Consider the following 22,378-nt stretch of genomic DNA (forward strand, 5'->3'; position numbering starts at 1 on the left):
AATTATGCCATTAACTGGGATGAAGGAAAGGGATCATTTGGGTATGTTGATGTCTAAATGCTTGTAACATTTCCTCATGGACACAATCAGCTTGCAAACTGAAAATGGAGTCTTAAGTTAGGAGAAAGGTCTAGGTTAAAGGCAATGATTTCAGTATTGATCATAAGAGAAGACTGTGTAGAAAGAACTTTAGCTGATGGGGTAAGAAAAGAAAGTCACAAGGGGTCAGCGGAGATTCAGGAAGAGGGCTGGATCAGGGAAACCAGTGCCAAAGCCCGAGCCAAAGGATGTCCGAGAGGAATCCAAAGGAGCTAATAAAGAGCAGACGACTCATGGTCTTTGACAAAGCAGCTTCAGTAATAGGCTAAATGCAAAGCTTTGATTGCTAGGAGGGAAGAATTGAGTGAAATGAAGAGGCAGATGGTGTAGACCACTCTTTCAATCAATTCTGGTATTGAAAAAGAGATCGAAGAGAAAGCAAGGTTGTTGGAAGGGTGTGTGTGTGTGTGCATTTGAACATGTTTGTTCAGAGAAGAAACTAAGGGGAGTATAAAGAGTATAATGGGAGAGATTAATGATGAAAAAGAGAGGGTGTGATTGATGGTGGGGTCTAAAGTTGATATGAATAACAATAAATCAAAAGAAACTAGGGTGAACGCAATATCATTTATTGTGGATCTACTATATAGTTCATGCTTCTTTGTTTATTTCATAAAGTCTTGAAAGGAGTTATTTCCCCCATTTGCAGATAAAGAAACTGAAGCTGAGAGAAAACAAACAGGTTAGCCAAGGATGCAAACGATATTTGATGAAGTCAGGATTCAAATCTAGACCTGGCTGAATCCCAAGGGACTGTGAGTAGACAAAATTGGAAAATTTGACATAGAAGAGAGGGGAGTTGAAGGGTTTAACAAGATGTTTAGGGCTGCAGAATCTGGGCATCAAAGCTGGGTTTGAGGACTTGCAGAAGGATAAATTCTGTAATCGCCACTGTGGTACATTCAAAAGGACTTTAGACAGAGATTGCTTAGCAGCCCAAAAGCATGAGTGAGCCAAGACTTTGTAACGCAGGCATCAAGTGTAAGGCAGGCACTGAGTGAAAGGCAGCCAAGAGTGTAATGCAGGCACTGAGTGTAAGGGAGGCACTGAGTGTAAGGCAGGCATCGAGTGTAAGGCAGGCACTGAGTGTAAGGCAGGCATCGAGTGTAAGGGAGGCACTGAGAGTAAGGCAGGAATCGAGCGTAAGGCAGGCACTGAGTGTAACGCAGGCATCAAGTGCAGTCGTGGAACTTGATCCAGTCTCTTCAGTTCCAATAGAACATCAATAATCAACAAAGGCCGTAATTCTAAAATTTACTGTAGCTGGCCTATTAAAAATATATGCTGAAGATAGCAGTTAGGCTATTTGTCTATGAATTCTCTAACACTAAACTTTAGAAAAAATCCTGAATAAAGAGAGAATATGATCAATTATTTTATTTAAAACATGGGACCTATTTAAGGCTATTAAATGAGATCAAATAAGTCATTAAATCTGACATTTGCCTTCTGCCCCGTCAATGAGTAAATACCTGCTGAGTGCCTCCTGTGGACCTGACGACTAGGGAGGGAAGCCCATGACCCAGGGTCAACTTCTACACTTAGAAAGAAAAATTACATTGGCAAAGCAGACCATGCTGTCATTTAGACCCAGTCAGCACACACTAATATATACTAAATTCAATGGAACAATCTACTAGAGAAGAAAAAGTATATAAAGTACCAAATGAACAATGTTAAGAGCAATGCTAAGACTGAGAGAAATAAAAGGCCAAGAAGAGTGAATGTTCAGTGGCCTAAACACAACGGCTGACTTGTGAATAACTGGTTCTCTACACTAGTCAGTCAATCATTGGGGGTACTCTCAGGGCTTCACCACCTACCCTCTGTACCTTCATTCCAAACCTTTAACAATTTGAAAAAGATCAGGGTCATTGTCAGCCAGACACTAGAGGGCAACAGAATCAACTTCTCTCTATCTCTCTGTCTCTTGCTCTCTCTCTCTCTCTCTCTCTCTCTCTCTCACACACACACACACACACACACACACACACACACACGAGCCCACTGTCCACAGGGTCAAACAGCAGTGTCGGGGTAAATGAGTGACAGCAAGATGTCACAGGAATCCCATCGCATACATGGGCAATAGAAAGATTCCCAGGCGGAGTCCTCTGAAAACCAGCTAGATAAAGTGCATGGAGGGCTGATTTTCTACTTCTTAAATTTAATTATTTAAGAAGATTATTATGATTAAGATCTTATTAACTTATAAACCAAACTACACGAATGGACACTGTGGTGGAAGGAAAAGGATCCTATCTGGATATTGTTCCCCAGACAGGTAAATACCTGCGGGTGCCCTGATTCCACAGCTGGCCAACAGAGGAGTACATTTTTCCCTGTTTACTTTCACACTGATGATAACTGAAGGAGATGGATGGAGTAATATTCTCAAAAGAATTCAAGAAAATATCACTTATTTTGCTTAAAACACTTTCTAATTTTTGTTGTACTCTTTATCTTAAATCACAAAGTGCCTCTCAATCTGTGGCCAAGTTCCAGTTTGTTTTCAATTTTTCAGGTATTTCTGATTGAAAACATAAGTTTCTAGATAACTGAAGTAATCAACAATATTGCTATTCATTGTTTGACATAGTCTGGAAATTCCTCAAGAATTAAGTTAAGCAAATTGTGGTTCACACTCAGTTGTGGATTTCAAAACCAACCTTTTTGCCCTTTGTCCAGCCACCTTTCATATTAATTCTCCCAGGAGACATTGTCAGAAACTGAAAATTGAGTAGTTTACTTGAAAGACTTTATGGATTATGGAAATATATGGTATTATTATCTATAGCGGTACTGAAATCATGAAAGAAGTGTAGGTGTTAATTGGATAGCTTTATCAAAACAGGAAAGCCACTCATTCATAATGAAGAGGCTTTACTCATACAGATTATTAACCTCTCAAAGAAAAAACATCATGAAGAAACATAAGGATTGTGATTTGACATTCCTTCCTCCTCCTCACATAAATTACACTGAGATACGGGTGCCACTTGTTGCTTATGAATGCCTGCTCAAGATTTTCTTTTTTTCTGTGTTTTAAAAAATCATTATTGGCTTTTTCCTTTTACCCACTTTATTCAGTGATGATCGAATTCACTGTGTTGTGATACCCTGTGAGATCCTAAAATGAATGATATTTCACTGATGGGGGATTAGCAAGAATTGAACAAATCAGTAAATCAGTTGGGGGCAAAATATTATTTGAATTTAAAAATATATGTTTCTTCAGTACAGAATGTGGTCCATTGATGGCTTGTAAGCCTTAAACTTAAAAAGAATGTCTGCTCCTTTCAACAATTCTAAAACCATAGTTCATGGAAAAGTCGAACACACACGTGACAATCTTAGATTCACCAGCACATGATTATAATGCTAAAACTATGTATATCTTGTTAAAGAGAAAGTATTGAAGCGGAACGAGGAGACGGCACGTTTTCTCTCTCAGGTTAGACAGACTCGTAAAGGCATAGCTACCCTAATGTAGAAGGCATCATGTCAGCCTGTGACTATGTGGCATACTTTCTCTAAGGAAGTATGGATTTACTTTAAATAAATTGATAATTAAAAGAATAACTAGGAGAATAAATCAACAGGGAACACACTTTCCCATGGTTTCACAACCTAATACATATGTTCCTATTTCCTCAACTACATATTTGCAAAAAGGCCTTTGGTAGCCGGCAGAATTATTGTATGTAAAATTATCAGCAGCCATGGAATGATCTCAGAGAGCTGTTGTCCCTTGCGACAGCTATAGTCACTTCCTTACTGACAGTAGAACATTCACAAAATCATTCGTCTATCCTGTCTATAATGGCAGTGGCTACCTACTGCAGTACTACAGACATTCTGACAAAAAGTAACAGCTCGCAAAGAGAAGAAATATACAAAATAATCTAACAAATTTCTTAGAACAATTAAGTATAACTCTGCAAAATTAGCATGCAGCCAGTATAAAAGAGTGAAGTCACCTAAAGACAGTGACAGCAATCAACTTGTATCAGTGCTATTATTGCAGGAGCAAAGGTATAAGTTTCCAGAGGATGTGAGAGAAAGAAAGAAAGGTATTTTTCACATCCATCAAATCCTACCCTCGTGCTTAACTTTCATATCCACTGTCCGCAGTATGCAGCACTGTGTTTTTATGGAGCACGTACAGTTTGCATGGGGCTACCTCTGTCAAAAGCTGAGTCCTCACTGGAGAACCAGAAGTGGAAGCATCACTCTTTGAAAATCAGGGTTTATCTTAGAAAGTAAGACTGTCTGCTGAAGACTTCTAGGGGAAATTTTCACTTAAGTCCACCAGTAGTTAAAACTCGAGAACAGGTTTGTAGCGAATTGAGGCAGGCACCAGGAGGTACTGAATGATAGCATTACGGGCAAGTATGTAAGGGTGAACTGAGTCACTGACTTACCTGAGACAGATGCCAGGGTGCCCTGGTCCAAACTACATACAGTGGATAATTACTAAAATGAAGGTACTTGCCTGATATGTGAAAATCATTATCTAAAAATCTTTCCGGGAATAAAAAGAATGCTCATTCTGGCAGGACAAAGAATAAAAACTAATAGTTTATTAATTTTATTATAAACTCCATGCTCTGTAATTATTTTTAAATACAGGCCAAAGATATCCTATTGCAATTCCAGATAGTGGGTGATATCCATGCTCTTCTAATAACCATTGTGCTATTTCATAAAAGTGGGGGAAAAGTTACATTGGTTGTCATTTTCCTTTCTGGAAATCCCACAAATACCGATGAATTTTAGACATCCATTATCACATTGACTTAATCTAGTAATCAGATAAATGCTAAAATGACCAGAAGCTATTTTATAATATTTCAATGTTCTGTATTAACTATTCATCGGCAATAAAATTATTTACCTTCTGAGAACCCAAAGACAAATTTTGACATATTCACCAAGACAATCATTGTCTTATTATATTTTTCTAAGAGCCATCAGAAGTATAATTCACTTTCTCAAGCAAAATGTGCATACCTTTGCTACAAATGGAAAATAATGGCTTTTCCAAAGTTGATTATGGAAACACAAAGTGTGTTTCATGTACTAAGGTAGCACCCTTCCTTCAAAGTCTCCCCTTGGTTGCATTCTTACAGAATGAATATCCTTCAAAGAGTGTTCGGAAATTTGGGGCTTCAGCCTACGTAATATGGAACTGGGACTTAAGAGACAGACAGTGAATCACATGCGGGAAGTAAATGTAAGCAACAAGAATTAAGTTTTTATTGAGTAGACTTTTTTGAATGATTGTCAAAATGTGTCCCTTTAATCTAATGATTATGCATCTCATTTCATCTGCCTAATATTGTCTTATTTAGACTCTTGAACAAAAGAGGAAAGGTAACAGGTTTTCATTTCTTTCTTGCCGTCTCCTCCCCAATATCGAACAGGCTGCATAGAAGCCAGGAGGACCAGGCACGCTTTCAAAGGGCTGTGTAGGGTGGGAGCGTGGAGTCAGAGCTGGGGGATAACAAGTTGACTAATCTTGCCAAACGCTTTTTAAGACAATGAATGACTCATGACAAAGAGACACTACCAACCAGCTGTGCAGTAGCATCATTTTCAAAAGAGTAATGTGGGTGTGAACACATATTTATTTTATAAAAAGAGATTTAGAGATAAAACGGGGAAAAAAAACTTACTGAGAAATCTTCAAAGATTTTCTTGAGTTCTTTGTGACCATGCCTTTCAGCGATATGTGCTGGATCTGAACTCTCCAAATTTTTCATCTTAGATGCCCAGGTTGCTCCTGAACATTGAAGCAAATGAACAGCCAAGTTCTTTAAGCCAAATTTTGCTGCACAGTGGAGAAGAGTTGGAAGTTCTTTGAAATGAGTATCTGTAAGCATAATAAGTAATAGAATTTAGTATGTTTTTATCCTATCTATAATTTCATAAGAAAGAGTCTAACACAATCTCCTCCTAAAAGTAATTCCCACAAAGCAGAGCAAACAGTGAGATTTTGCATAGAAGAAACCATCGGTGGTTTTAGCAATGTGGAATCTCCCCTTCCTATTTCTCATCTTAACATAAATGTAAACTAATAGTGTCATTAGCATTAATGTCTTACTCTTACTTGTGGGGTAAGTTTAATTTAGAAAGGCACATCAGCTTCTTAAAGGCAAACACAACAGAACAAAAACATTATATTGTAATAACTCCTTTAGAATGTACTCCTACATTAGCAAACACTACATAACAAAATCAAGTCAGTTTGTCTATAAAACCTCTTCGTGTTTTCTACTGCCATGCCTAGCTTGCTTCTTTCTGAAGTTAAAATGAACATGAAAGTTGTGGAGGGGTTATATTAGATTTCTCTGTGGAATTTTTCTTTCAAAAAGTAACTACAAGAGAAAGTACAGGTGAACACTTTCATAAACATCTTCAGTATGGAAATTTCCATCAGGATTTTACAGCTTTCAAATCAATGCTTTGGAAAGTGAATTTCACAATTGCTTGCTACCTATCAATTAGAACGCATATATTAATTATGCATACCTATAAAATGCTGAATGTAAACTGCTATACCAATGACAAAGCACCCCCCACCCTGCCCCGATGAGTGATGGTTTGCTATAATTCTACACTTTGACACCTCGCTGGAAAAAATGTGTGAGGGAAATTACACATCAGCTTACTAAGCTGTGGTATTATCAGAGGAAGCCACATGAAGACTTGGAGCGAGAGAAACTGAGGTGTCAAAGCAAGACTCAGTTCTCTCCCGGCGAAGCTTAAAGCAGTGAACACAGCCTCAACAAAATGTTTTGGAAAACTTTGAATCTGGCCTGATTTATCTCTTTGCTATTTTTGTAGACCAAAAAAAGAAAAGAAAAAGGAAAAGAGAGGGGAATTAAACCTTAAGTTTTCAATTCACTTGTGTGGTTCAGGGCCGAATAAATTATTTTGTTGGTTTATATGTTCTAACAGAAAACAAACAAAAACCTTCAGGACATGTTAAAAACTCACTGTAAGGAAATATTTTACCCTTCAAATGTGTTAGCACTAAATGGTTGTTAGGTAACCCTACAGTCACAGTTCAATGACGAATGCACGGGTCCCTTATACGGTGTGCAGTGAGCCAAAAATCATCAAATATTTGATGAAGATCGATGAAGATGAGCTTATGAAAGCTGAAACTGTTTAAGGTAGGTACCAATTTTCAAAATAAAAATAATGTATTTCCTTAAAAAGGTATTAAGATATGGGGCTGGCCCCATGGCCGAGTGGTTAAGTTCGTGCGCTCTGCTGCAGGCGGCCCAGTGTTTCGTTGGTTCGAATCCTGGGCGCGGACATGGCACTGCTCATCAAACCACGCTGAGGTGTCCCACATGCCACAACTAGAAGGACCCACAACTAAGAATATACAAGTATGTACTGGGGGGCTTTGGGGAGAAAAAGGAAAAAAATAAAATTTTTTTAAAAAAAGGTATTAAGATATAATTTTCTATTTATTTACATTAAAATGTATTATAAAATGTAATTTTCTGCTGTAATTAAACCAGGCCTGAGTTAACAAAGAAAAATATTCACAAGATAACGCCAGATTTTTACATGCCCTAGATCATCTCTCTCTTTGTCACACCATGCAATACACAAAAAACATCATCACCTGCCAGTCAATGCTTTATGCGCTGTTCCTGCTCGTTGCTATTCTGGTGAATTTTTAAAGCTGTCAATGCAGCTTAAAATGTTATTATCATTAAGTAAGTGTTTAATCTTATAGGAATACAGTCATATTTTAACCTCAATGACCTCCTCAGTCAGTAAATTCCTCAGGTTTAAGGTAATATAATATTAGAAACAATGACCACAAACTTCATTAAGAATCTCTCTATTTTTGTACACCAGAAAGAGTAGCAAGTGGTCATGGTTTTTCAGGGTACATGTCTTAACAGTCTTCCTACTGTGAACCATGTTTTCTGACACACAAAAGGAAGAAGCTTGGCTGATATAAGATTACCCTGCTGATACTAAGGTGGACCACAGGTTTGAAGGTTAGCTTCCTTATTTTCCATTTCTTTACGTCATTTGTAACGGTAGCTTAAAATCCTTTAGTCTACTAGAATGCTTTGAGAAGTTATAGACATGAAAGAACTTTGGAGGACATCGTTCCAGTTTCCTATACAGTAACAGAATTGCATTCCTCGAGTCATGAGAGATGACCTACACACTGCTTGCACACCGTTAATGACAGTGTTCTTCACTTCCTAAGGCAGCCTGTTTCTTGGTTAGACAACACTGATTATTACACAATTATTACTTCTGTTGAGCTGAAATGCATTTCCTCTAAATTCCCACATCTTCATATCCTTTGGGCAATACAGAATATGATAGTTACAAAAGCAGGGGCTTAGAGTCAGTTGGCTCTGCCATACGCTCACTATGTGAACCTCAGCAAGCTACTATCTGAGCCCAGGTTCCTCATACAAATTTGTAGGGCTATCGAGATCATTAAATGACTTAACTTATAAAAAGTGCTCAGCAAGGTGTCTGACACAGAACAGGCATTCAGTAAATATTAGTTGGTTTCCCTTTCTCTCTTTTGCATCAAACAGTTCAAAGCATCCTTGTCCTAATTCATCTTTGCCCCAACCTTAGGATCCCTAATTCTTTTCATTGTTCCAATGTACTTACCATCCTGAGAGCTTGACCCAGAATATTTGGTCCTTTATAAAACGATGACTCAGTTTCAAACCTGCCCAGATGATCATTACAGCAATCCCTTTCACTGTCTTCAATGGGATTACTTTGCCTGCTTATTTTAACTAAGTTGGAAATGCTCAGCCTGCTAACGTACATGGTCAATAACCAGAAAATTTCTAATTTAAGTTTTTTTTAATTAACATATGACAGAGTTAACCTTTCAAAGAATTTGAAATGATTCACTGGAACTATATTAGTTATTTTAATGTTACGTAAATCATGATCTCTGGTATTATTTTTTCAGGATATCAAATTAAATATACTATGTGCATATAATATTATATTAACATGTCTGTAGGATATTTATATATGAAGAAAGGTATTCATGTCTATAAAAGATGATTATGATAAGAATTAGTTTAGGTTTTTAAGAATTATATTTTTAATAAAATCATACTTTTTTATTGTGGTAACATTGGTTTATAACATTATATAAATTTCAGGTGTACATCATTATATTTTGATTTCTGTGTAGATTACATTATGTTCACCACCCAAAGACTAATTACCATCCATCACCACACACATGTGCCTAATCACGCCTCTCACCTTCTTCCCTCCCCCTTTCCCCTCTGGTAACCACCAATCCAATCTCTGTCTCTATGTGTTTGTCTGCTGTTGTTTTTATCTTCTACTTATGAGTGAGATCATATGGTATTTGACTTTCACCCTCTGACTTATTTTGCTTAGCATAATACTCTCAAGGTCCATCCATGTTGTCACAAATGGTCAGATTTCATCATTTCTTATGGCTGAGTAGTATTCTGTTGTGCATATATACCACATCTTCTTTATCCATTTGCCCTTTGATGGGCACCTAGGTTGCTTCCAAGTCTTGGCTATTGTGGATAATGCTGCAATGAACATAGGAGTGCATATATCTTCACCCATTTGTGTTTTCATGTTCTTTGGATAAATACCCAGCAGTGGAATCGCTGGATCCTATGGTGATTCTATTCTTAATTTTTTGAGCAATCTCCATATTGTTTTCCATAGTGGCTGCACCAGTTTGCACTCTCACCACCGGTGTATGAGAGCTCCCTTTTCTCTACATCCTCTCCAACACTTGTTATTTACTGTCATGTTAACTATAGCCATTCTGACAGGAGTGAAGCGATCTCTCATTGTAGTTTTGATTTGCGTTTCCCCGATAGTTAGTGATGTCGAACATCTTTTCATGTGCCTGTTGGCCATCTGTAAATCTTCTTTGCAGAAATGTCTGTTTAGATCTGTTGCCCATTTTTAATCGGGTTGTTAGTTTTTTTGTTGTTGAGAAGTTTGAATTCTTTATATATTTTGGATAGTAACCCTTTATCAGATATATGGTTTGCAAATATCTTCTCCAAATTGTTAGGTTGTCTTTTTGTTTTGTTGATGGTTTCCTTTGCTGTGTAGAAGCTTTTTAGTTTGATGTAGTCCCAGTTGTTTACTTTTTCTATTGTTTGCCTTGCCCAGTCAGACATGGTATTTGAAAATATGCTGCTAAGACCCGTGTCAAAGAGTGTACTGCCTAGGTTTTCTTCAAGAAATTTCATAGTTTCAGGCCTCACATTCAAGTCTTTAATCCGTTTTGAGTTAAATTTTGTATATGGTGTAAGATAATGGTCTCTTTTCATTCTTTTGCATGTGGCTGTCCTGTTTTCCCAACACCATGTATTGAAGAGATATTCCTTTCTCCTTTGTATCTTCTTGGCTCCCTTGTCGAAAATTAGCTGTCCATAGATGTGTGGGTTTATTTCTGGGCTCTTGATTCTCTTCCATTGATCTGTGTGTCTGTTTCTGTGCCAGTACCATGCTGTTTTGGTTACTATGGGTTTGCAGTATATTTTGAAATCAGGGAGTGTGATACCTCTAGCTTCATTCTTTTTTCTCAGGATTCCTTTGGATATTCACAGTCTTTTGCTGTTCCATATAAATTTTAGGATTCTTTGTTCTATTTCTGTGAAAAATGTTGTTGGAACTTGGCTAGGGACTGAATTGAATCTGTAGATTGCTTTAGGGAGTGTGGACATTTTAACAACGTTAATTCTTCCAATCCAAGAGCATGGAATATCTTTCCATTTCTTTGTGTCTTCTTCAACTTCTTTCAACAATGTTTTATAGTTTTCGGTGTATAGATCTGTCACTTCTTCGGTTAAGTTTACTCCTAGGTATTTTATTCTTTTTGTTGCAATTATAAATGGGATTGTATTCTTAATTTCTCTTTCTGCTACTACTTTGTTGTTAGTGTATAGAAATGCAATTGATTTTTCTATGTTGATTTTGTATCCTGCAATTTGACTGTATTCATTTATTATTTCTAGAAGTTTTTTAGTGGCTTCTTTAGAGTTTCCTATATATAAAATCATGTCATCTGCAAATAGTGACAGTTTCGCTTCTTCCTTTCCAATTTGGGTCCCTTTAATTTCATTTTCTTGCCTGATTGCTCTGGCTAGAACTTCCAATACTATGTTAAATAACAGTGGTGAAGGTGGGCATCCTCTCTGGTTCTTGTTCTTAGAGGGATAGCTTTCAGTTTTTCTCCAATGAGAATGATATTTGCTGTGGGTTTGTCATATATAGCCTTTATTATGTTGAGGTACTTTCCTTCTTTATGCATTTTATTCAGAGTTTTTATCATAAATGGATGCTGTATCTTGTCAAATGCTTTCTCTGCATCTACTGAGATGATCATATGATTTTTGTTCTTCATTTTGTTAATGTGGTGTATCACACTGATTGATTTGCGGATGTTGAAGCATCCCCTCATCCCTGGAATAAATCCCACTTGATTATGGTGTATGATCTTTTTAATGTATTGTTGTATTCGATTTGCTAGTATTTTGTTGAGGATTTTTGCATTGACGTTCATCAGTGTTATTGGTCTATAATTTTCCTTTTTTGTGTTGTCCTTGTCTGTTTTTGGTATCAGGGTAATGTTGGATTCATAGGGTAACCTTCCCCACATCTTCAATTTTTCAGAAGAGTTTGAGAAGGATAAGTATTAAGTCTTCTTTGAGTGTTTGGTGGAATTCACCAGGGAAGCCATCTGGTCCTGGACTTTTATTTTTTTGGAAGGTGTTTGATTACTGTTTCAATCTTCTTACTGGTGATTGGTCTATTTGAATTCTCTGTTTCTTCTTGATTCAGTTTTGGAAGGTTGTATAATTCTCAGAATTTATCCATTTCTTCTAGAGTATCCAATTTGTAGTAGTCTCTTACAATCTTTATATATCTGAGGTGTCCTTTGTAATTTCTCCTCTTTCAATTCTGACTTTATTTATTTGAGCCTTATCTCTTTTTTTCTTGGTGAGTCTAGCTAAAGGTCTGTCAATTTTGTATATCTTTTCAAAGAGCTATCTCTTAGTTCCATTGATTTTCATATATATATATATTTTTTTGGCCTCTATTTCATTTAATTCTGCTCTGATTTTTATTATTTCCCTGCTTCTACTGATTTTGGGCTTTGTTTTTTCTTCTTTGCCCAGTCCCTTTAGCTGCACTGTTAGATTGTTTATTCGAGATTTTTCTGCTTTGTTGAGGTAGGCCTGTCTTGTGATAAACTTCCCTCTTAGAACCACTCTGCTGTACCCCATAAATTTTGGCATGTCATATTTTCATTTTCATTTGTCTCCAGATATTTTTGATTTCTCCTTTGATTTCTTCATGGACCCAATTATTGTTCAGTAGCATTTTGTTTAATCTCCTCCTATTTGTGGCTTTTCCAATCTTCTTTGTGTAGGTGACTTCTAGTTTCATACCACTGTGGTCAGAAAAGATGCTTGACATTATTTCAATCTTCTTAAATTTATTGAGACTTGTTTTGTGGCTTAATATGTGACCTATTCTGGAGAATGTTCCATGTGCTTTTGAAGAGAATGCGTATTCTGCCGTTTTCTGAATGGAATGTTCTCCATATATCTATTAAGTCCATCTGGTCTAATGTGTCCTTTAAGGCGAGTGTTTCCTTATTGATTTTCTGTTTGGATGATCTATCCACTGGTGTAAATGGTGTGTTAAAGTCCCCTACTATTATTGTGTCACTGTCTATTTCACCTTTTTTGTCTGTTAACAATTGCTTTATATATTTAGCTGCTCCTATATTGGGTGCATAGATATTTACAAGTGTTACAGTCTCTGGTTGGATTGTTCCCTTTATCATTATGTAGTGCCTTTCTTTGTCTCTTGTTATTGTTTTTGTTTTAAAGTCTATTTTGTCTGCTATAAGTATTGCTACCCCACCTTTGTTTTCCTTGCCATTTGCATGAAGTATCTTCTTCCATCTCTTCACTTTCAGATTGTGAGTGTCTTTAGGTGTGAAATGTCTCTCTTATATGTAGCACATATATAGGTCTTGTTTTTTTAATCCAATATGTCACTCTATGCCTTTTTTTTTTTTAAAGATTGGCACCTGGGCTGACAACTGTTGCCAATCTTCCGTTTTTTTTTTTTTCTGCTTTATCTCCCCAACACCGCACCCCCCATTCCCCCTTACACAGTTGTATATCTTAGTTGCAGGTCCTTCTAGCTGTGGGATGTGGGACGCTGCCTCAACGTGGCCTGATGAGTGGTGCCACGTCCACGCCCAGGATCTGAACCCTGGGCTGCCACAGTGGAGCGCACGAACTTAACCACCCGGCCATGGAGCCGGCCCCACTCTATGCCTTTTGATTGGAGCATTTAGTTCATTGCCATTTAAAGTTGCCTTGATAAATATGCACTTATTGCCATTTTGCTACTTTCTTTCTGGGTGTTTTAGTAGTTCTTCTCTGTTTCTTTCTTCTCTTGCTCTCTTCCCTTGTGGTTTCATGGCTTTCTTTAGTATTATGTTTGGGTTCCTTTCTCTTAATTTTGTGTGTGTTTATTATAGGTTTCTGGTTTGTCATGACCACAAGGTTCATATATAATAACCTATAAATGTAGTAATCTATATTAAGTTGATGGTCTCTTTAGTTTGACCTCTTTCTAAAAGCTCTAGTCTTTCACTCTCCTCCTCCCACATTTTATGTTTTTGATATCATATCTAACCTCTTTTTTTGTGTGTGTGTATCTGTTACCCTCTTATCATGCAGATAGCTAATTTTAGTACTTTTGTCTTTTGACCTTCATATTAGCTTCATAGGTGGTTGATCTGCTACCTTTCCTGTATATTTGCCTTTACCAGTTATTTTACTGCTTTTATTACTTCCTTTCTTTCTTTTTTTTTTTTTTGATAATTTCCTTATTCCTATTTGTGGTCTTCTCTTTCCCACTTAACTAGGTCCCTTTAGCATTTCTTGTAAGGCCGGTTTCTTGGTGATAAGCTTCTTTAGTTTTTGTTTGTTTGGGAAACTCTTTATCTCTCCTTCCATTTTGAATGATAACCTTGCCAGGTAGAGTATTCCTGGCTGTAGGTTTTTCCTTTCAGCACTTTAAATATATCATGCCACTCCCTTCTATCCTCAAATGTTTCTACTGAGAAGTCATTTGATAGCCTTATGGGGTTTTCTTTGTATGTCACTTGTTGCCTTTCTCTTGCAGCTTTTAGGATTCTCTCTTTATCTTTAATTCTTGACATTTTAATTATAATGTGTCTTGGTGTGGGTCTCTTTGGGTTTATCTTTTTTGGTGCTCTCTGTGCTTCCTGTACTTGGATGTCTGTTTCCTTCCTTAGGTTAGGAAAGTTTTCAGCTGTTATTTCTTCAAATAGATTGTTCACCCTTTCTCTCTCTCTTCTCCATCTGAGACACCTATAATATGAATGTTAGTGTGCTTGATGTTGCCCCATGGGTCCCTTAGAGTGTCCTCATACTTTTTAATTCGTTTCTCTTTTATCTGTTCAGCTTGGGTGATTTCCTCTAGTCTTTCATCCAGCTCACTGATCTGTTCTTCTGTATCATCCACTCTGCTACTGAGTCCCTGTAGTGAATTTTTCCTCTCTATTATTGTATTCTTCATTTCTGATTGATTCTTTTTTATATTTTCCAATTCTTTGTTGACATTCTCCCTGAGTTCATCCATTCTTCTCCCAAGATCAGTGAGCATCCTTATGGCTCTTAGTTTGTACTCTTTGTCAGGTAGATTGTTTATCTCTGTTTCATCTCATTCTTTGTCTGGGGTTTTGTCCTGTCCCTTACTTGAAACATATTCCTTTGTCTCCTCATTTTGCCTCCTTCTTTGTGCTTACCTATGCTATCCCTGTGCTAATCTATGCATTAGGTGGGTCTTCTGACCTTGGATAGGTGTCCTTATGTAAGAGATGCCTTATGAAGCCCAGCAGTGTGCTTCCCTCTTGTGACCAGTTCCAAATGTTCCAGGAGTGCCCTCTGCATGGACTACATGTGTCCTTCTGTTGTGGCATGTTTGCTCTTACTGCAGGTGCTCAGGGGGGCTAGGCTGTCCCTCTGGCCAGCTGGTTGCAATGTTCTGCTCTGTATGGCTGCTGTGGACTCTTCAGATACATCATATGTCATAGGAAGTCCCAGCACAGTTGGCACAAGGTCTAATATAACATTCTTGCTGCAGTTTTTCTGTTAATTGAGTAGGCCCCCAGCGTGGCTGGTTGCTAGGCTCAGGGGCTTATAATTGCTGCAGGCCTCTGGCCTGCACGACTGTTGTCAACTCTCTTAGCACTGCAGCTGAGTGGGGCCAGCCCCAGGCATGGGAGCACACAATTGTTTCAGGCTTTGGAAGGTAGGGCTGATCCCCTATGTGGCTGTTTGAAAAGCATAAGTCTTCTTCAGCTGAGAAGCCCCACAACCTGTAGGGTCACACACCCTGTCAACACAGTCCTGCTTCATGCACATGACCCCACCCACTGAAGCAGACCCAGTTGCCCCCCTGCAGAGGCCTCACAGACTCCACCAATGCAGGCCCACTCCTTGCACACACCCTGCCCCACAGAGGCAGACCCACTTGCTGGGCTGCACAGGTTCCAGGCACCCCATCTATGTGGGCTCACAGGTTTCCCGAGGACTTGCTGTTGGGTGGGGCCAGCTCCTATGGCGGGCTGCCTTCCCTGGCTGAGCTGGATTAAATCAGAGCTCTAGTGGGTGGGGTAGACTCTTGGGCTAACAGGGCAGGGGAAGAACTCCAATGGTGTCTACCAGTGTCTGTGTCAGCCTGCCTGTACTAGGTCACAATAATAGCTGCTGCCAATGTCTCAGTTCTGGGGGAGGTGGTCCCAGCCAGGGGTGTGGGGGTCTTACCCCTCACTCAGATGTGCCCAGAGCCTATCAAGTGAGTCTCTTTTCACCAAACGACTGTGCATCTTTCTTTTTTGTGATTTTAGGTTACTTTCTGAAACAGGCGAATTTGTGCATTGGCCCTTTAAGAGTAGGCTTTTTCCTCTTATTTCTGATAGCTTTTCTGGGGGTATTCCCCATTGTAGTTAATAGCCAGCAAAGCCAGATATCACGACACTTGTCTCTGTTGTGCTAAATCCAAAAGCTGCTTATGGTGGTCACGCTCCCCTGCTGAGATCCCCACTCCTCCAGGAAATGCTTGTGATCTTACGATTGCTCCCACCTGTCCATGAAGCACTACAGCTCAAAGGCGGCTTTTTTCTCTCCAGAAAGGAATTTCTTCCTCTTCCACTTCAGTCAGCACTGCCCTTGTTGTGGGACTTCAGTTTGCAGTTCTCAGTTTTCAGTTCTCTCTCAGGGGTAATAGTTCCAAAAGTAGTTGTAAATTTGTTGTGTCTGTTGGAGGAGATGAGTTCAGAGTCCGCCTACGCTGCCATCTTGACACCGTCCTCTCACCTTTTATTACCATAAAAGTAACTCCACCACTCCATTACTTTTTATATTTTCACCTTGATTTGATTATGAGAATTTGAGATATGAATGGGTCCCTCTGTATCCTGAACAGGCATGTTTGTAGCAGCATAAGATGAAGAAGTTCTTTATCTGAAAAAAAGCTTGCTGGGGGAGGTTATCTTCTCTCCTGGGCATTCATTCTGCACCAGAGAGCAAGTGTTAATCCAACAATGTGCCCCTGACTCAGGGGAGTGTTACAGGCTGACCTTGCTATTCTTTGGTGCTTATGTCGAGATCAGATGATCACTAAGGTTTTGCTTAAAGCTATTTATGTTTTTTTAACTATTAAAAAAACGTTTTATAGAAGTACAATTTACATTTAAAAATGCACTGATCACGAGTTAGATGAGTTTTGACAATTGTATACACCCATGTAACCACCACCCACAACCAGCTAAAGAAAGCTTCTATCATCAAGGCAAATTCCTTCATGCTCCATTCCAGTCAATTCTCCACTTCAGAGGCAATGACTTTCTAACTTTTATCAACATAGGCAAGTTTTATTTCTTCTTAGATTTCATAGAAGTGGAATCCCAAAGTGTATACTCTTGTATTCCATTGCCTTCTGGCCTCTATTTCTGATAAGAAACCAGATGTCATTCTTAGAACTGTTTTCCTGTATTGAATGTGCTTTTCCCAAAACATGCTCTGCATCCCCACTCCACCCCTATCCCCCACAGCTGCTTTTAAGGTTTTCTCTCTCTCTTTGATTTTGAGCAGTTTAACTGTGGTGTGTGTAGGTATAATATTTTCGTATTTGTTCTACTCGGGAGTTTCAGGGCTTATCGAATCTGTGGGTTGGTGCTGTTCATCAGTTTGGGATTATTCTTAGCCACTATTTCTTCAAATATTTTTCTGCCTCATTCTCTCTCACCTTTACTCAGGAAATTAAATTACATGTATGTTAGATCATTTAATATGATCCTATAGAGCTTGAATCAGACATATGTCAAATTGCTACATAGATGAGCTGAACTCATTCTTTTTCTACAGCTCTACTGAGACTCTGGATTCTTCCTCTCTTGTTCAGTTTGAATAATTTATTTTGAATGTTTTCAAGTTCATTGATTCTTTTCTCTTCTATATTTTTTCTATAATTAAGACCATCTAATTTTTAAAATTTTCTGATATTGCCTATTTCTAGGATTTCCTCATTGTTTATAATAATTTCCATTGCTCTGATGAAATTTCCATCTTTGTAAACATGTTGCCCAACATTTACAATAGACTCTATAACATGTTTATCATACTTATTTTAATGTCCCCACCTGATAAATTCAACATCTGGAGCCTTTCTGCCTCTGCTTCTACTGAATGTTTCTTTTCTTGACCATGGGTCATCTTTTATTCCTTCTTCGCACTTCTTGTAATTTTTTATTGCATGCTGAGTATTATATTAAAGGATTGAAGTAAATAATATTTACCCCCCAAATAACACATACCCTTTCTTTAATCAGACAACTATACTCAGGAGCTGAGTCAAACTAATCTGTGGATGAGCGGAGCTTAGTCATTTTTGTGGCTCTATGCAGATCCAGTTATCCACTGGCCTCGCATATTTTGAGGGCAGGATCATAACTTTCTTCAGCGCAGTGTGGGATCTGAGCCCTGGTGAGACTCAAGCAACCTCTCTTGCTCTACCCACTGGCTACCAGCTTTTGAGTCACTGCACAGTTCTTTTTTCTCTCCAGTTTTGCCTCCAGACTTCTTGACATCAGAATCTCCCCCAGATTTTGATGGGGCCTCTGCAGTATATTCAGTTAAGGCAGGCTCCTTACCATCCCAACAACTTGGAGACATTTCTTCCAGCTTTTATGCCTCTCTGTATTTAGAACCTGGCTGCTGCTGCTTTCCACACAGTGAAAGCTTTAGTGGGGTTTGTCTCAGCAATCCTATCCCACTTCCACTCCCCAACAGCTAGTAGTTGGCCCTCAGGGAAGCCTTGGTGTACTTTTTAGGGATCTCTATCAGCTTTCCTGCCCTCCCCTAGCCACTGATATACTAACTCTGTGCACTTGCGACAGCCTACAAAAGAGAGTTGTTGGGTGATGCAGACCCACTCTGTAGCTGGGGCTCTTTGGGATTTTTATCCATCACCCTAGCCTAAATATAGCTATTTAAAGTTTGCTAAATGTTCAGCTGGTTTCTCTTTGTTGCCCATCAATAGCAAGTCCTCTTTGTCTTGTTGCTTTGTTAGGAATGAAGGAAGTCATCAATTTCCTCTCTCTTGTGAACGGCTTGTCCCCTTCTGGAACTTAGTTCATTTGGGTTTCTTTTGTCATCAATTTACTGTTGGGTTAAAAATAAGAAACTGATTTTGAAGATCATCTTGCTTATTCTTGTTGTTACAATGGGAACAATAGATCTATGATGTCATACATCCTAATCAGAAGCAGAAGTCCTATTCGTCTTAGTTCAAGACCATTTAGTTATTTTACTTAAACTCACAGCCTTTATTTTACAAATAGTTTATAATCTTTCTTATTAGATTAAAATAATACGTTCCTTAGAAAGATATAAAAACCTTTTCGAGCGTACTTAACCTGCAGTGTACATCTGCTTCATTTCATGGCAATTTTCACTTAATTAATCAAGATTTATTGCATCTGTTTTTATTATCAAGGTGTAAATAAAGAAGCCATAACTCACACTAAGGTGTGACCAATTTGCTTTTGACTTTTTTTTTGGATAAAATACATTTTCAGTTTTCAGTTTTTGCCAGTGTCTGTCAAATGGTAATTTCAGAACAGAATTAAATGTCTGGGGGGAAATTTTTTAAGGAAAATCCAATTTCATTAGTTTTGCAAATAAAAATAGACAAGTTAGTACATAGCAAAGAAACTGAGTCACATATTTGTTTGTGTAGAGTTGTTTCTAAACAGTTCAAGGTAATCCATATAAAAGATGGTCAATAATAAAGATTTAGTAATCAAACCAAAGCTTTCAAAAGATTAACCTAGCTCAACAGAACAAAAAATAGGAATAGACCTGCAGCTAGAATAGGAGCTTTAAAAATTTTAAAGTAAGATGAGTAGGCAAACTGGAAGTGCGTGACCATGGAATCCATTTGTTCTCAGAGATCATTATCTGGAATTGTCAATATTTATTCACTCAAAGTAGGACAACTAAGTGGCCACTTTGGGACAAAATAATGAAACACACAACAAAGAGAAGATAAAAAGCCAGGAGATCTGCATTTTAATCCCAGTTTAGCCACTACATCTGTGATGATTAAAAAAGTACCTTCATCTCCCCAGATGGCAGTTTCTCCATTTATAAAATTAGAGGGCTGGGGTCAGAAGTGCAGGACTTCTGATATTCTTCTGGGCTAGAGGCCATGCCACAGATGGGCTTAGCCAACAGACTCTCTGGAGGGTAATTTTCCCAGATGCTGATCAGCTATCACTAAGAGGAGTAAGGACAATATTTGCAAAGGTTGAAGAAAGGTAATGATTTTCATTCCTTTCATCGTAGGATTTGGAGTCTGATAAATGTTAGTATCTCTGTGGATCTGAAAAACAGAGCGTTGCTAGGTTTATGAATCTGATTGCTCTGCGACAGGAGGAGAACATATACGACATGTGAGGTGTCATTCTTCTTGTCCTGTTGAAATGGCAGACATATGATCCTATTTAGAATTTCCAGCAACAAAAAATACTGCCATTATCATATTTCTAAAGCCTCGATAATGTAAACTAAATGCACAAGGAAATAAGGGTCCATGAAAGTTCTTTGCTGCAATTTTGTTATTATCTCTCATATAACATAAAATTTAAGAGTGGGAATTGCATAGATATACACTTCACTATTAACCTCAATTTTGTATTCACCTCATTAATGCAATTCCCTTCTTGTTACTAAGATATTCTCTTAAATATTTGAGAAAAAATTAAAAGCTGTATCCATTTTGTATGTCTCTTGTTAATTGTTTCAAAAAACTTCATACATGATATTCTTTTAAATGTTTTCGTTAAAATGGTTAAATTCCTCATCAGCATTGTATTCAAGTGAATTGTGATTTCATCTTAATAAACAAAGTTCAAAATAACACCCTTTATTACTTTAAACCCTAATATTCTAAAACTCAATCTTATTTATTTTGAGTGACAATCTTGTGCAGTTAGTGCTTGAACATCAGGGCTTCAGAACCAGACTGTGTGGATGGAACACCAACTCCAGCATTTACTAATAGCGTAACTTGGACAAGCTGCTTGAACTTTCTGTCTCCATTTTCTCAATCATTAAATGAGGATAATAAAATATGTTCAATCAGATATTAAGCCTATGTCCAATGTATTCTTCCAAACAAATAAGCACAGTTGAACATCATAACTTGGGGATTCCATATTTGCAAACTCATCTACTCATTATAATTTATTTGTACCCCCGAAATCAACACTGTGGCACTTCTGGGGTCATTCATGGACAAGTGCAGAGCAGTGAAAAATTTGAGTCACCCAAAGTGCATGTTCCCAGCTGAAGTTAAACAAGGCAATGCTTTGCTTTCTTATTTCAGCTGCCATTCTGTAAATGAACATCCATTTTGTGGTCTATGTAATGCCATATTTTTCACATTTTGTGGCTTTTTGTTGGTGACTTAGCCGTTTAAATGGCCCCTGGCATAGAGCTGAAGTGCTGTCTAGTGTTCCTAAGTGCAAGAAGGCTGTGATGAGCTTCATGAAGAAAATAAGTGTGTTAGAAAAGCTTTGCTCAGGCGTGACTGATGATGTTATGGGCAGTGAGTTCAACGTTAATGAATCAAAAGTATATATTAAACAATGTGTCTTTAAACAAAAACTCATAAAACAAAGTTATGTATTGATTGGCTGACAAATGTGGCCAGAGGCTAGCAGGAACCTAACCCTGTAGTTTTCCTATGAGCCATGGCTCAGTATTCCTCATTCAGTGACTTTATAGAACACAACTATTGTGAACAATGAGAATCAATTGCATTTTAAAGCAATCGAGAGGCCACTTCCCCCTTTTGGATAGGGAGTTCCGAATTGGTTTCCCATTGCAACATGGCCAGGTATGTTCTAAAGTATGGTGCCTCCTTTTCTTTCTTCCACACGGTTAGGGAGGCTCTGAGCGCAATCCCGTGGGCTGCTCCCCAGAGTGAGGCCAGGAAAGGCATGCGGCTGAAGGAGGAAGCTGTGGACCTCCAAGCCCACGATTTCTGAGGAGTTCTCCCGGGTATCTCTGTGTTTAGGGCACCAGGTTAAAATCCAAACTGGGTGTGGCTGGAGCCGGTCCTGGTGACCACGCTGGAGCTGGAAAGAACAGTCCTAGGGCCTTGATCCTGTCTTGTTTATTCTCCCACTTGTCAGGCTCAGGCAAAACAATAGGAAAAATCTGGGATGAAAGTGAATCCTTACTCTGCAGTTTGCAGATAATACAAATTTCTTTGAGTGATGGTACATATTTTTAATTTTGGTGAAAATTCTGTTTTTTGCTGTAACTGAATGTTTAAGATTTGGGAGTTCTGTAAAACTACAAAAATAGAATTCTGGAAGATTGATGCTCTGGCATGCAAAACATCTGAATGACGAATTGACAAAAAGCATGAGAAATGAATGGAGCATGTAACCCTGAATCCAGAAGGAGTTCATTGCTCATTGACTATCCTAATAGAATCCACCATAAAATTAGCAGCAGTAATAATAAGAGGAGGAGAAAGAGGAAAAGTGGAAGAAGGAAGAGAAAGGGAAAGAAATGCGATGGCTAATGAACGGAGTTGAGAATTAGGGCATTTAGGCACCTGGTGT

The 22,378-nt window shown here is 38.2% G+C and overlaps 1 protein-coding gene across 19 annotated transcripts in view; it reads right to left on the reverse strand.

Moving 5' to 3' along the window:
- BANK1 (B cell scaffold protein with ankyrin repeats 1) overlaps positions 1-22,378 on the reverse strand; it is a 313,259-nt gene that overhangs the window by 172,755 nt on the left and 118,126 nt on the right. For all 19 annotated transcript variants that reach the window (XM_070614152.1, XM_070614164.1, XM_070614161.1 and 16 more), the window contains one exon: positions 5,778-5,974. In XM_070614152.1, the coding sequence (XP_070470253.1) occupies positions 5,778-5,974 (197 nt within the window). The remainder of the gene's footprint in view (positions 1-5,777; positions 5,975-22,378) is intronic.

This window comes from Equus przewalskii, chromosome 3 (genome assembly GCF_037783145.1).
Source record: "Equus przewalskii isolate Varuska chromosome 3, EquPr2, whole genome shotgun sequence".
NCBI classification, from domain to species: Eukaryota; Metazoa; Chordata; class Mammalia; order Perissodactyla; family Equidae; genus Equus; species Equus przewalskii.